Source organism: Silene latifolia, chromosome X (assembly GCF_048544455.1).
Source record: "Silene latifolia isolate original U9 population chromosome X, ASM4854445v1, whole genome shotgun sequence".
NCBI classification, from domain to species: Eukaryota; Viridiplantae; Streptophyta; class Magnoliopsida; order Caryophyllales; family Caryophyllaceae; genus Silene; species Silene latifolia.
The window spans coordinates 290,770,413-290,783,694 of NC_133537.1; the positions used below are offsets into that span (position 1 = coordinate 290,770,413).

Below are 13,282 nucleotides of genomic sequence, written 5' to 3' on the forward strand. Positions count from 1 at the left end.
TGTGACTTAGGAAGTCGAGTCTAGAATTTTAAGGGAGAAAAGAGGGGGCGGACACTCGCGTAACTCTCAAATGGTGGCATTTGAGGGGTATTTATAGGAGAATGAGTGGTTGTGTGAGTTTTGAGCGACGTGACCACCCGGGCTGCTCAAAGAGGTGCGAGCCATGTCGCACGTCTTCGAGGTGTCTTGTCACTATCACACGAATGCAATCATGATTTGTTCTATCCTAGGACTTGGATGAACATGTTTGGTACTTGACTATGTAAGATTCCGGGAAATCTTAACATAGAAGCATTTGAATGGTTTGTTTTTTGTGTTTGACTCGGTTTGACTCGTTGTTGGAGTCGGGATTTGAATTTTGAGTAGGTTTTTGGTCTGGTGTCGGTTTTGACTCTAGTTAGTGTCATTGCGACCCCGTCGTCATGCATTAAACACTCCAGGTACTTTTGAAAAGTTTTGAAATGTTTTATTTTTGAAATCGTTTTAAGTTTTCCGACGTAAAGTTGTACACAAACTGTCGATCAAACGCTGCGATTCCTAAGCATGTTGTAGTCCGATTATCATCGGGTGTTTGTTGGAGTCTCAGCAGATACTGGGTATCTACAGTTTAACCATCATTTACTTAATCGTTCAGCTAAATGGTAAAGGCAATTTTAAGGCCGCTATAAACCGTTCTTACAACCCTACAAAGGGCGATTGAAACGAGCGTTGTTGTGCGGCTAAAGGTGCAAAACGTTTCTCATAAAGCAATTGATAACTAAATAATTTTCAAGTGAGCTTTCCTGATTTTAATCATTATGAATGATGAGTTTGATTATGTTGTTATCATTTCAGAACCAACATACATGTTGTTAGTCTTTGTAAAGTTATTTTACACTGTTAATTATCCATGAAGATATTATTACAAGAAGATCATGATTCGTATAAATAGAAGAATGTTAACATATCCTAGTCCTAAATCCTAACCTTTGCCATTTTTTTTGAGATTGCTCTCGTGCATGATATCATAGCCTTGGTATTTTCAAAAGTTCAAATTCCGAGAGTTTATCTCATCAATTTAGTAGCTAAAATAACAGCCATCTTGATGTTAAAACTTTGAAAAATTGAAGCCATTAATTCTGAATTGGAAGGTTGTTTAGTAGTTTTAGAATTTATAGGTGATTTAAGGAATAGAATTGAACTTTAGATTGGAGAAGAGCTGGAGAGAATATGATGGAAGTGCAAAATGAGAGTTGGATTGTCCTGAAAGACCACATATGACATATACAATGACATGCATATTACAAGAGCACAAATGAGTTCCCACAACTTGTATTGTATATATCCATGGAATGTGATGGTTGTTGGATAGTCCTAAACTACCAACTATTACTACCATAGCTTCCCACAACACAATTCCATTGCAAACGTCAGTGTACCAAAGAGAGGTCCTTTCTAAATCACCTCACTGTCTCTACCGCTTCACCTGCATAACATTGCACCAAAAGCCGTAAAACCTAGGTTAGGCCGTTTAATACTAAGCCGTGGTACAACAAACAACATATATACAATGACCATTCCAAGTCTGATGTGAGTTTTTAACTAACATATGGAGATGATTCAAGGTACTGGGAGTAATATTATACTATAAATCATGAAGACATCGTCATTCGTCAGGTCTCGTAGTTAAAACTTTGATGAGGTGGATTTTTAAGTTGAAACTTTACGATCACTCCTCCAAACCTTGGATCATCTTTTCGTGATCATGTCTTATAATCAGCCATGGTAAGATGTCGGACTGACCTTTCAAGGTTTTTTCAACACCTAAACCGCAATACCTCCTATAATTTCCGACTAATATCTTATCATGACAAACTGTCTTATTGAAACAAAGTTAAATAGCAGCATAAAGTTTGAATTTCACGCCATTAAACTGACCTTGTCTTAGCGCAGCCAAGGGTAAGTTCAAGATCATCAGAGCAGTCCTCATGGATTCTCTCTCCTTCCCAGGCCTTAACAACCCCCTTGGCCCCACTCCTGAACGCAAACTCATCCGATAGCACTTCTGACATCGGAACATCCCCTGTCTGATCAAACCCAGCGGGGACAGCTGGCGAGCATGTCCCACTCTGCAATGGTGTCAGCATCTGGGAGGAGCAACACCCTAACGGCTGAGCAGAAACAAGACTGAATGTCGGGGAGTGGGTCCCACGAGTCCCTCCCCACCAATCAGGATCAGGGGCAACATGGCGGGCTGGTGAGCTGCCAGGCGGAGTGACAGGAGCGCTGATTGAGCCTCCATGGGTGTACAGGTGGGCCCGGTTGGAGGATGACAGGTTCTTTAGCCACGGGATGAGGGACCCGCCTTCGAGGTAACTGGGGTTGGGAGCGTAGGAAGATGAAGCCGGGCTAGCTAGGGATGATGATCCTGGGCTCGGGTTGAAGGAAGTGTAGGGGCTGGGTTGGTAAGACGAGCATGATGGGCTGGCTGATAGTGATGCAGGCCGTGCTGTGAGGTCCAGGTGTGCTGGGGGTTTTCGTCCCTGGAGTTGCATACAGTGATATATTGGGTTAGTAGTTAGTAACACACTAAAAGCGAAAGAATAAAGAAGATCAGGGCACAACACGGAGCTGATGGAAGTACACCAGTTTCAGCACACAAGAATAGCATCCCTCTATGAAGCCTGAATCCTATTTTCCTGTAATGGTGACTGATGTGCTTCCTCGATTAACAGAGACTTACCCTTTCAATTATGGCATAATAACTACGGAAAATAATAGAAAAAAACTGAAACCAGAATCTGAAATATATCTAATTAAGAACATCTATAAGTGATGAAAACAAAAGTTGTGCCGTGCCCATTTGGTAGAGAGGAATAAGGTCTACCCCTAACTAAAAGCGCACCGAAAGAAAATATCAAATCTTTACGATTCAATAGAAAGGAAAAACGATAGGTCATTAGTCGCAAACAATGTTTACTGCAGTTACTCGTACTGTGTTTAAACATGACACTTGAATATAGGTGTGACAATTGACACAGGCTTCATTCTAAACCAAGAAGACAGGAAATTTACATAAAATAGTCGATTCCAATACTCAGACACAGCACATACCCATGTTGAATACTCTAAAGAGTGTGTGATTAACAAACATAAATTTCAGAAATGTCGGTGTGGGTAGTTTCGTTTCACATGCCAATTTATGTCCAAGTAGTATCTTTCATAAGATCAGAGATGGACGACATTCATTGTGGTTTTGTTTTTCGAGGGAGACATTCATTCATTGTTGCAGTTCATCAATTCAGGAGATGACTGATGAAGTTATTTCAGCTTGTTAGGTTGTAAATATTCATGGGTAATAGTAATACTATCATCACAAATGAGAAGAGAGTTATGAATTCCTACAACAGCACTGACAACAACCACAGTTTCCGGATCTTCTAATTGGTCCTCATTTGAAGCATGGAAACGTTACAGAACACTGATGCATTGAGCCATGATGGTCCTCAACCTAAGATAGTAGTTCACTACTCTCACATTATTTAGGACCATCTATCACTTGTAGGCTTGTAGCACAATCCTTTGTTACTCCCACACTATGTACCTTAGCCAAAAACCTAAAAATCGTCTATAACGACTACAAGATACCAGTGTGATGGTGTTTGTCACTCCAACATACCAGTGTGATGGTATATATTTTTAGCATTTTCCTAGGTAACTTGCCATGTAATTTGGTATATATTGACATATCTTAAGCTTAAAAAGAACTTAAACAGTATCAGTCTTAAACAAAAATTTGTGTACTATAATATAATATGATGAACTTGTATCACCCAAAAAAAAAAGCATAAAACATAATTGAGAGATGAGAGTAAATGAGAGAATCACAAATCAGAAATGAGAACCCCACTTTGGTCTGGCATGTGAGTTCTGAAAAGCAAGAAAACTGAAACATGAAAGAGAGGCCCTACACTTTAGTCAGCAAAAATGAAAAGACTAAAATATCCCTCCACACCCATCTGAAATTGGAACCCTGATCAAAGATGCATGCCAACAAAACGTACAAAGAGTATCCTAAAAATGCAGCAGATCATTGATATACACACCTCACCTCACCTCACCCAAATAACTAAAGTGACCAAATTTGTTCACGAGAAAATACGTAAGGAAAGATGACAGAAACACTTGAGATAATTAAAGCACTACTAGTAAACTAACAGATCGTAGGTCACTACCTCGACTATAGTCTCCACTCTCCAAGGTGGTACTTTAGCTGACGCTAGTGTATCACGTTTAAGAGAGACAGTTATTTGTGTTACCTTTATAAATTCAAGTGAACCGGATCCTCTTCATTTCTTTCTAGTTTAGTCCGTTGTTTCCGTTTTCCATTTCTTATTAGTGGGTGACTCGAGTGGTTGTTAAAAAAAAAAAACTAGAGGATATGGAAAAAAGAAATGGAGATACCAAATCAAATCTCAACAGGACCAAATTTACCCTCTTGTTCAAGCATGGATGAATTTTGGGTCATGGATAGATTTTAGACCTAACATAATAAGCCAGGCCGTCCAAGTTCCAAACAAATAAATGGAATATAATCATCTTTGCAGCTGAATTGTTTTTGCTCCATCAGTCATTCAGTCCTCAACTCTTCGCCCGTCCCGCGCAACTAACTATATCCTATTTAATTTAAATTAAACCCTTTGATCGTACATATATTTTAAGTATCTGAAATATTATGCAACCATACTAATATATTTATATTTTTTTATAAAAAAAAAAAGTATAAATAATATTCTCAGTGAAAAAAAAAGAAGTAAAAAAAAAGCTAGGTCAAATTATTATCTTTGTGATAGTGTAAAAGTAAATAAAAACATTGACGAACATAGAGTGACATTATTTTATAGTATGTAATTCCAAGTATTTTATATGTATTATTGGAGTTGGAAGGGGAATTATGATACATAATTCTTAACATTTAATATATACGTTAGTAATATAATTCATACAAGTAACATTTGATTCATAAATAGCGTTCTTTGAAATGACTTAGGTTATGAGGCTAGCTACTCGTGTGTAAAATACGAATCCCCCATACTACTAAGAGAATAAAAATTCTCTTAGTTTTTCCTTTAAAAGGCATCTAGCTAAATAAGGTAACAAGTAAAAAAAAAAAATCATTATATTATTATCTTTTCAATGAATATTGACTTATAATTAAACTCTAATTTTTTAATTAAAACTCATATTTATGACTTTTTCATTAAAATCCATAATTTGTCATGCAGTCATTTTCATTTCCATAGATATTATTCTTCATCGGTAATACTCTAAAATTACGCAAACCTGCTTCTTATGCAGTCTTTAACATAATTATTGTCATCACTTACAGCCTAAAATTACGTAAATCTGTTTCTTATATTATCTTTCATCAGTTACACTCTAAATATGGTGTATATTTTAAAGAACGTAACAATTTCTCTATATTTTTTTATTAAAAATAAAAAAATATTAGTCTAATTGTTCGTAAATCGTCTTTTTAAGTGCGTGATATACTGTTTTTACCTGTTTTTGTTATAAGGTTATATGCGTTTTAATTATATTTTACATTTTTACATCACTTAATTGTAATTTAATGTCATAAATTAGTTTCATGCAATGATATATGATTACAGAGTTAATTTTTACTGTAAAGTAATAATGATTCAAGACAAAAATAACTTAACTTAAAAAAATACTGTGCTGTAGCACGGAGATCTACACTAGTTAATTAATAATCAAATTACGCAATATATACTCTGTAATAAAGTTGCATTAATACACGTTAGCAAATGCTCGGAGTAATCAAATTAAGGAGTATAACTGATCAAAGGCCATAACTTAATGAAAGAAAAAAGTCCCAAAAGTGCCTAGACCAGACCTATCAACATCACAATTATCATGATGAAACAACAATAATGAGTAACACCAATAAAAAAAAAAAAAAAAAACAAAGAAGGGCATCATAGCGCACTTTAGCACTAAGCTAAACAAGTAAACATTATTGCTCATATATCTCGTGTTCTTGATCTAAGTAGCTAGCATTGTGGTTTGTTAGTGAGTACGTTAGTAAAATAAAAACGATTGTGACCGTGATAAATGTAGCATTCACACAAGCTAATAAGTCAAGTAGTCGATCGGTCTTAGTAAAACTTTTCTCCTCGGAATAGATTCTTGTATAAGACGGTGTCATGTAGAAAAGTGAGTATATATATACCTTGCGATAAGTAGTGCCATCAGGTTCAACGGTCCAACCGGCCTCATGACAAAGAGCAATAAGAACTTGATTGTTATCACAATGCTTAGGAAGAGAGTAATTGCCGTAAGCACGAAGGCCGGAGAATATGTTGGCAGAAATGGCACGACGACGTCGTTCTCTTCTCCTGTTATTTTCTCTTTCCTTCCATGACGGTGTCCTGCCTCCTGCTGCTCCACCGCCACCTCCTCCTCCTGTTCCCATTACTGCCACCTTTTTTTTTTTTTTTTTTTTTTTTTTAACTTGGGTTTGGTTTTTATCCTTTGTGTAAATTTGGGTTAGTTAGTTTATTTTGTGAGGGTGGAGAAGACTTTTTGGAATTGGGTGGAGAAATATAATGATTGGGATTTAAGTGCGAGAGAGATGATTGGGGGTGTGTTTTAATGGAATTGGAAAGCATATGTTAATATGTCATAGGAGAAATTATGTTTGACGCCGATTTTGTCAGGGGAGTGTCGTCTCTCTTCACCTAAAGCTTACAAGGGTATATGAGTGTTTCTTTCCACTAATGATTGTCTATTTTTAGGCCTTGTTCTTTTGAACTTCTTTTATTTGCTGAACTAAATTTAATAATTTAACTAAACTTATATGAGCTGAACTTATAGAAATCAAACTGAACTTATAAAAATTTTACGTTATATATATATATATATAGGGTCGGGATCCGGTGAGAACCACTAGTATAATGAGAATCATGAGAACCACTTAACAATCTAATAAGACGCTGAGATTACCTTAACCAAACCCCCAACATTTTTCGCGCGTCTCCCCCAAACCCGCGTAATCTCAGTCATTTTCTAATTCTGCTTCTCTCTCATCATTCTAACCTTCCGCCATCGCCTCTTCCATCATCAAATTCCTGTTTCTCTTTCTCTACAATCGAACGATAAATTCTTCGACAATCAACCTTGCGACGCTGCTTCAATCAATGACGCCTTTAAATTCAAGGTAAAATTTCGATCTTTATGATTATTTGTTGTGAAATTAGTTGATTTAGTCGATTAAATTAGATTGTTCGTGAAATTAGGGATTGATTAACCGATTAGAATTCTGAATTGAACAATTATGGTTCTGAATTTAGGATTTCGTCAATTAAATTGGGGAAACTGAGAAATTAGGGTTAGGGGATTTGAGAAATTTGTTGAAACCATGAAATTAGGGTTTGATTCGTCTCTTAAGTTTCTGGATTGATAAATCATGCTTCTGAATTTAGGATTTCATGAATTAAATTGGGGAAACTGAGAAATTAGGGTTGGAGACCATTTATGTGCATCAAAATCTTGTTTATGTGCATCCAAATTCCTATTTATATGCATCAAATTCCTGTTTAGGTGCATCAAAATGTGATTTTGTGAATCAAATTGGCCTAATTGAGAAATTAGGGTTTCATGAATTAAATTGGGGAAACTGAGAAATTAAGGTTGGAGACCGTTTATGTGCATCAAAATCTTGTTTATGTGCATCCAAATTCCTGTTTATATGCATCAAATTCTTGTTTAGGTGCATCAAAATGTGATTTTGTGAATCAAATTGGCTTAATTGAGAAATTAGGGTTGGAGAAATTGTGAAATTCCCTACATTTGTTAAAATCAGGGACTCAATTTCATGAATTATACTGTTGTATTGTTGCTTATTTAATTTTTGACATTTCTTGTTGCAGCAATAATGACAACTCCTCAATACTATCACAAACTTCTTCAAATGTCATTACAAACGAAGGAGCGAATGTTGAAGCTAATGCATGTCAGCCTATATTAGAAATATCTGCAATAGCAGTTGAACATGATGTTCCTGAAGTTGTGACTTTCGAATTTGTTGAAGGTACAATTCTATTTATCCTGGTAGTTGCTTGATGTTTTCAGCTTTTTAATGGTACATTTCATATGCTTTTGCATCCCTCATCTTTCTTACTTTAATTGCACCACATATGCAGATATCATAGTAGAGGAGGCAGAGGACGAGGAGGCAGCAGAAGGTTCTTCAAGCAACACGAATCGGGTTTTTGAGTGTCTCAACCATCTTAAGCCTGATATTGGTATGCTATTCGATAACCTTGAACTAGGTGTTGAGTTTTATGAAGCATATGCAAAAGAATGTGGGTTTGTGACTAGATTAAGCTCGCAAAAGTCTAAAAATGGTGTCGTTACGCATAAAAAGGTTGTGTGTAATAAGGCTGGAGTATGTGAAGCGAAAGGGAAAAATCACAGGAGGCAAAGGACTAGGATAGAATGTCCTTCTTGTATTAAATTTAACCGAATTTTGGAGGAAGGTCCTGATATGGGTAAATACCAAATATATGATTTTCATGAAGGTCATAATCATATGCCATAAACACCATCAACAATGGTACATTTGACACAAACGAGAGAGTTGAATGTAGTTCACAAAAAAATGATAATTGACAACTCCAAAAATAACATAGGTCCATTTAAGTCGTATAGGTTGTTCAAGGAGTATGTTAGAGGTTATAGGAATGTGGGTGCGTCATTGGAAGACTTTAAGAACTTTTCTAGAGATATCAAAAATTATTTATCAGAGGGAGATGTTCAAATGCTTATTGAGCATTTTATGAAGATAAAACACATGTGTCCATCTTTTTATTTTGATTTTGAGGTAGACGAGATATGTCGATTGTCACATGTGTTTTGGGCTGACCCTATTAGTATTAAAAACTATTTGCTATTCGGGGACATGACCTCTTTTGATACGACCTTTAGAAAAAACAAGTATAGGATGATATTTGGTCCTTTTACAGGGGTGGATAATCATAAGAGATGCGTGACCTTTGGGGCTGGACTTATTATAAATGAGAGTAAGGAGTCCTTTGCTTGGCTATTTACGAAATTCGTAGAGGCTATGGGGGATCGTCATCCAGTTTGTATGATAACTGATGAAGATGCGGGGATAGAAGAAGGAATGAAATTAGCCTGGAAAGACAAGGTGCAACACAGATATTGCATGTGGCACATACTAAAAAAGTTGCCTGAGAAAGTAGGGCCTGTAATATGTAAAGATATTGAGTTCCTGAAGAAGATAAACCGATGTGTTTGGAGCGAAGATGTGGAGCCGCCTGAATTTGAGGAAAGGTGGACAACAGTAGTTAAATCTCATGGGTTGTCGGATAACGAGTGGCTTAAGGAGAAGTACAACATTAGAAATATGTGGGTTCCAGCTTACTTTCGTGATCTGTTTTTAGGAGGCTTGATGAGAACGACCTCAAGGTCAGAGTCAGAAAACCACTTTTTCAGCAACTTCACTAATCCTAATTTAACCCTAGTTGAGTTTTGGATGAGATTTGAGAGTGCAGTGGATGCTCAAAGATGGACTCATTCGAAACTTGTTGCACAATAAAAAAACTCCTTCCCCCAGTTGTCGACTCCATTAGCCCTAGAAAAGCATGCATCAGAAATCTACACTCCAACAATTTTCGGCGAGTTTCAAAAAGAAGTCGAAGCAGCTTGCTATTCATGTGGTGTTGGGGATAAAGAAAAAGATAAAACCTATCCAATTCTATACACAGATATCATAGATCAAGTTCGAAATAAAACGTACAAGGTTGGTTTTAAGAAGGATGATGTTTCAGTGGTATGCACTTGTAAGAAGTTTGAAAGACATGGAATGCTATGTCGACATGCTCTGTGTGTCTTTAAAGATCGGGGAATTCAGAAAGTTCCAAGTGACTACCTGCTTAGTCGGTGGAGCAAACTAGCAACCTGCCAGCCAATCGTCGGCCCTAATGGCCAGTTGCTTGCTGATTGTACATCAATGGATGTACAGAAAAACAAAGTTGGCGAGTTATGGTCAGAGTTGTTTACTTGTGTGGCACTTGTTGAACAAAGTCCTGGGCATTGTGATGAGTTGCTTGGGATTTTGCATGAGTTCAAGAAAAGGGTAAAAATTACCTCTGATGAAAGTGGAAATACTAGTTTTGCAAAGGTAAAGGACAAGAATGCTGAAATTGGGATGCTTTTAGGAACAAGCATCCCTAGTGAGATTAAGGTTTTGCCTCCAAGGCAGTGTAAAAACAAAGGGTCGGGAAAAAGGCTGATCGCACAAAGAGAACGAGCTGGGGAAGTGAACAAGAAAGCGCTAAGAAAATGCAGGGCCTGTGGGGAGATGGCGAACCACGACAGTAGGAATTGTGACCGAAGGACAACCGACAATGAGTAGAGTAATTTTTTATTTTACCTTATTGAAAAATTCGGGAATGTTATTTTATTTGATAGATATTGGACATTTGCCTTATTGAATAATTCGAGAATTTTTATTTTATTTGATAGATGTTGGACTTTTTTTCTTAAAACGAATGAATGTAACACTTATAGAATGAAAAGCCTGAGTGTTCCTGTCACCATTATTTCGTGCACATACAACGGTATTTCATGCACATACACATGTATTTCATGCACAAAGAACGTTATTTCATGCACACATTATGCGAGTATCAAGAAACCTTACGGTGATTAATTTGATCTACCACTACATCCTTCTTTGCTACCACATCCCCAACCATCAAAGTTAATAATAAAATTCCAAAATCTAAATTAAAATGCAACATTTTAAAAGTTCACTTGAGATTACTTTAAGATTTGACCTTGGACACATGAGTTACATATTTCATGCATGCACACTGTTATTTCATGCATGTGGAACAGTTTTTAATGCATTTACGATGTTTTCAGATTTCATTACAGCCTTTTCGTTGTCCAATTTTGAAAATTGTCTCTCGTTTTCGTTGCCTCATGACATGTTTGTTATCCAATTTTGAAAATTGTCTCTCGTTTTCGTTGCCTCGTGACATGTTTGTTATCCAATTTTGAAAATTATCTCTCGTTTTCGTTGCGTCGTGACATGTTTGTTAAGTAAAAGTCACTCCGAGACAGAATCTAATGAAAAGAGATTAAAATTAGGCAAAATTTAAATTAGGCATTCAAGGTTCTTTATATTTACCTTTCTCTTGTTTCGCTTCCATTTGATGAGACGTGCAATCATACTCATACCATATTCATCCAAATCCTACGTAAAATTTTTATTTGACAACAAATCTTGAAATGCTTGAAATAAAATATACTGAATAATGTTTACAAAAGTTTGTTGAAAAATTTATACCTCGTAAGAACGCTCATCACTCCATGATGCTTGATCACACAAATTTTCTAGCCACTTTAACAAATAAACTCCACAAGAATACCCATTCTTTTGTTGAGGCACTTGCACAACCTCCCACTGAAAAGTCTTGATCTCCAACAACCTTGTGTATCTTGGAGAGTCTCTTGCGATGATCTTCAAAGCAGGCAGGAGCTATACAAAAACAAGACAGTGAGTGATTGTGATTGTGGTATAAGGCTATTTAATGCACATGCAAGGGTATGTCATGCACATACAAGGGTATTTCATGCACATAAAGATCACCAACAGTATTTTCATTCGACAATGCATTTTGGGCGATCAAAAATCATTGAGCAGACCTTCCGGATATAATAAGTGAGGGGTAACATGTTTTTGTGCAAAAACTAATAAATCATACCTGTTCAACTAAAAACTTTTGCCTGACTTCACGGCGCACAGGGGCAGGTTGGAGTCGAGTATGAAGTTCATCCTTTTCCCAAAGTCAACAACGCATGCAAACCAATGTGATCTCTCCACACAATAAGGAAAGAAAGCCTGAAATATTACAAACTAGTCAAGTAGGATTTATCGACTTCAAATGGAAAAAAAAATGCATTGGGAAAAAATTGCATGGAAAAAAAAGTAAGAGAATATTTATTTACCAGTTGGGTTGTGTTTAGATTGAGGGGCAAGTAGTCAAGTAGGACGTATGGACTTCGAAACCCCTTTTTACCGACAACTCCCTGAAAATTTGAGAACATTTGTCAAAATTCTTTGTCATTTCAAAAACCAAAAACAAGCATTTGACAGAATAAGGAATATGAATACCTTTATGATTGTCGGAAAATACACAACACTTGGGTTTTCGATTGTAGTACGAATACCAACAACATCAATAACCATATCCATTACCCAATTTCCTGGCAGCAAGGTCTGCAGCGCGTCTTGGGTAACTTGCAACCAATCGGTTTCTACAACGACCTCACTAATGATGCACATGTTGCAATTAGATTAGAAAACACGGAACAACAGAGAGTGGACAAAAACTGAAGTTTTTAAAAAGTCAGACGGTCGGTTAGAACTTACTCCTTGTTCTTCTTATTATTCCGAATATAATTGATCAAGTGTGCATCTGTATATGATAAATCATCATGTGGCGCTTGATTACTGAGAAAAGGGGAAAATAAAAGCTCCTTTATTAACATGGAAAAACGGAAAACAAAGCTACTTAAGATTTCGCATTACCGAATCTGAACGCCATTCTTGTAAGCCTTTGCTGCAGCCGTCACTTGAAGTTTATAAGAGTTGTATCGCCAAGTATTAGAATTTCATTGCAAACCCTCACAACATAACGTTTAACATCAACTCTCTGAACAATAACAACAAAAGAAATCAACATCAGTGACTTCATATTTAGTGCACATATAAGGGAAAGTTGAATTAAATAATACAGACTTACTCCCTTTACGACCCACCTTTGAACCTAAGCGTCCCTTAGCCCCGTTGTACATCTCCATATGACGCATGAGGTAGATTCCAGTATCATGCTCGACATCAACGGCAACGTGCGGAATATACAACTTAGGAATCAAAAGCCATGAAGACACCAAGTTTGGAATCTTACTTGAAAGCGTACCCAACAAGTTCTTCTGATAAAGGTAAAGTAATGACAAGTAAATAATCTCTCACAAAAATTAGACGAAAATCAAGCACTTTATTGCAAAAAGATCTGAAGATATACCACAGGTCTAACACGGCGAGAATAGTCAGTTGACGGAGGCATCAAGTGCATCACTTCTAACAGCTTCTTACTAACTGGTAACAGAAGACAAATGGCAAGGGTGTAACAATAGGAATGAAAACCTGTACGACATTGAAAACAAAGACAATAATGAAAAGAAA

At 36.6% G+C, this 13,282-nt stretch overlaps 2 protein-coding genes across 2 annotated transcripts; one reads left to right on the top strand and one right to left on the bottom strand.

Annotated features, from left to right (window-relative positions):
- Nucleotides 1-1,215: 1,215 nt before the first annotated feature.
- LOC141616905 (BES1/BZR1 homolog protein 4-like) lies at nt 1,216-6,733 on the bottom strand. Its single transcript, XM_074434068.1, has 3 exons — nt 6,233-6,733; nt 1,918-2,522; nt 1,216-1,465 (listed from the first exon to the last, which is right to left on the bottom strand). Exons 1-3 carry the CDS (start codon nt 6,473-6,475, stop codon nt 1,462-1,464), a joined length of 852 nt encoding a protein of 283 aa, XP_074290169.1. The 5' UTR covers nt 6,476-6,733; the 3' UTR covers nt 1,216-1,461.
- A 2,496-nt stretch (nt 6,734-9,229) lies between these two features.
- Nucleotides 9,230-10,441, top strand: LOC141620297 (protein FAR1-RELATED SEQUENCE 2-like). The gene is made up of 3 exons (XM_074437208.1): nt 9,230-9,357; nt 9,468-9,492; nt 9,641-10,441. Exons 1-3 carry the CDS (start codon nt 9,230-9,232, stop codon nt 10,439-10,441), a joined length of 954 nt encoding a protein of 317 aa, XP_074293309.1.
- The last annotated feature ends 2,841 nt before the right edge of the window (nt 10,442-13,282 follow it).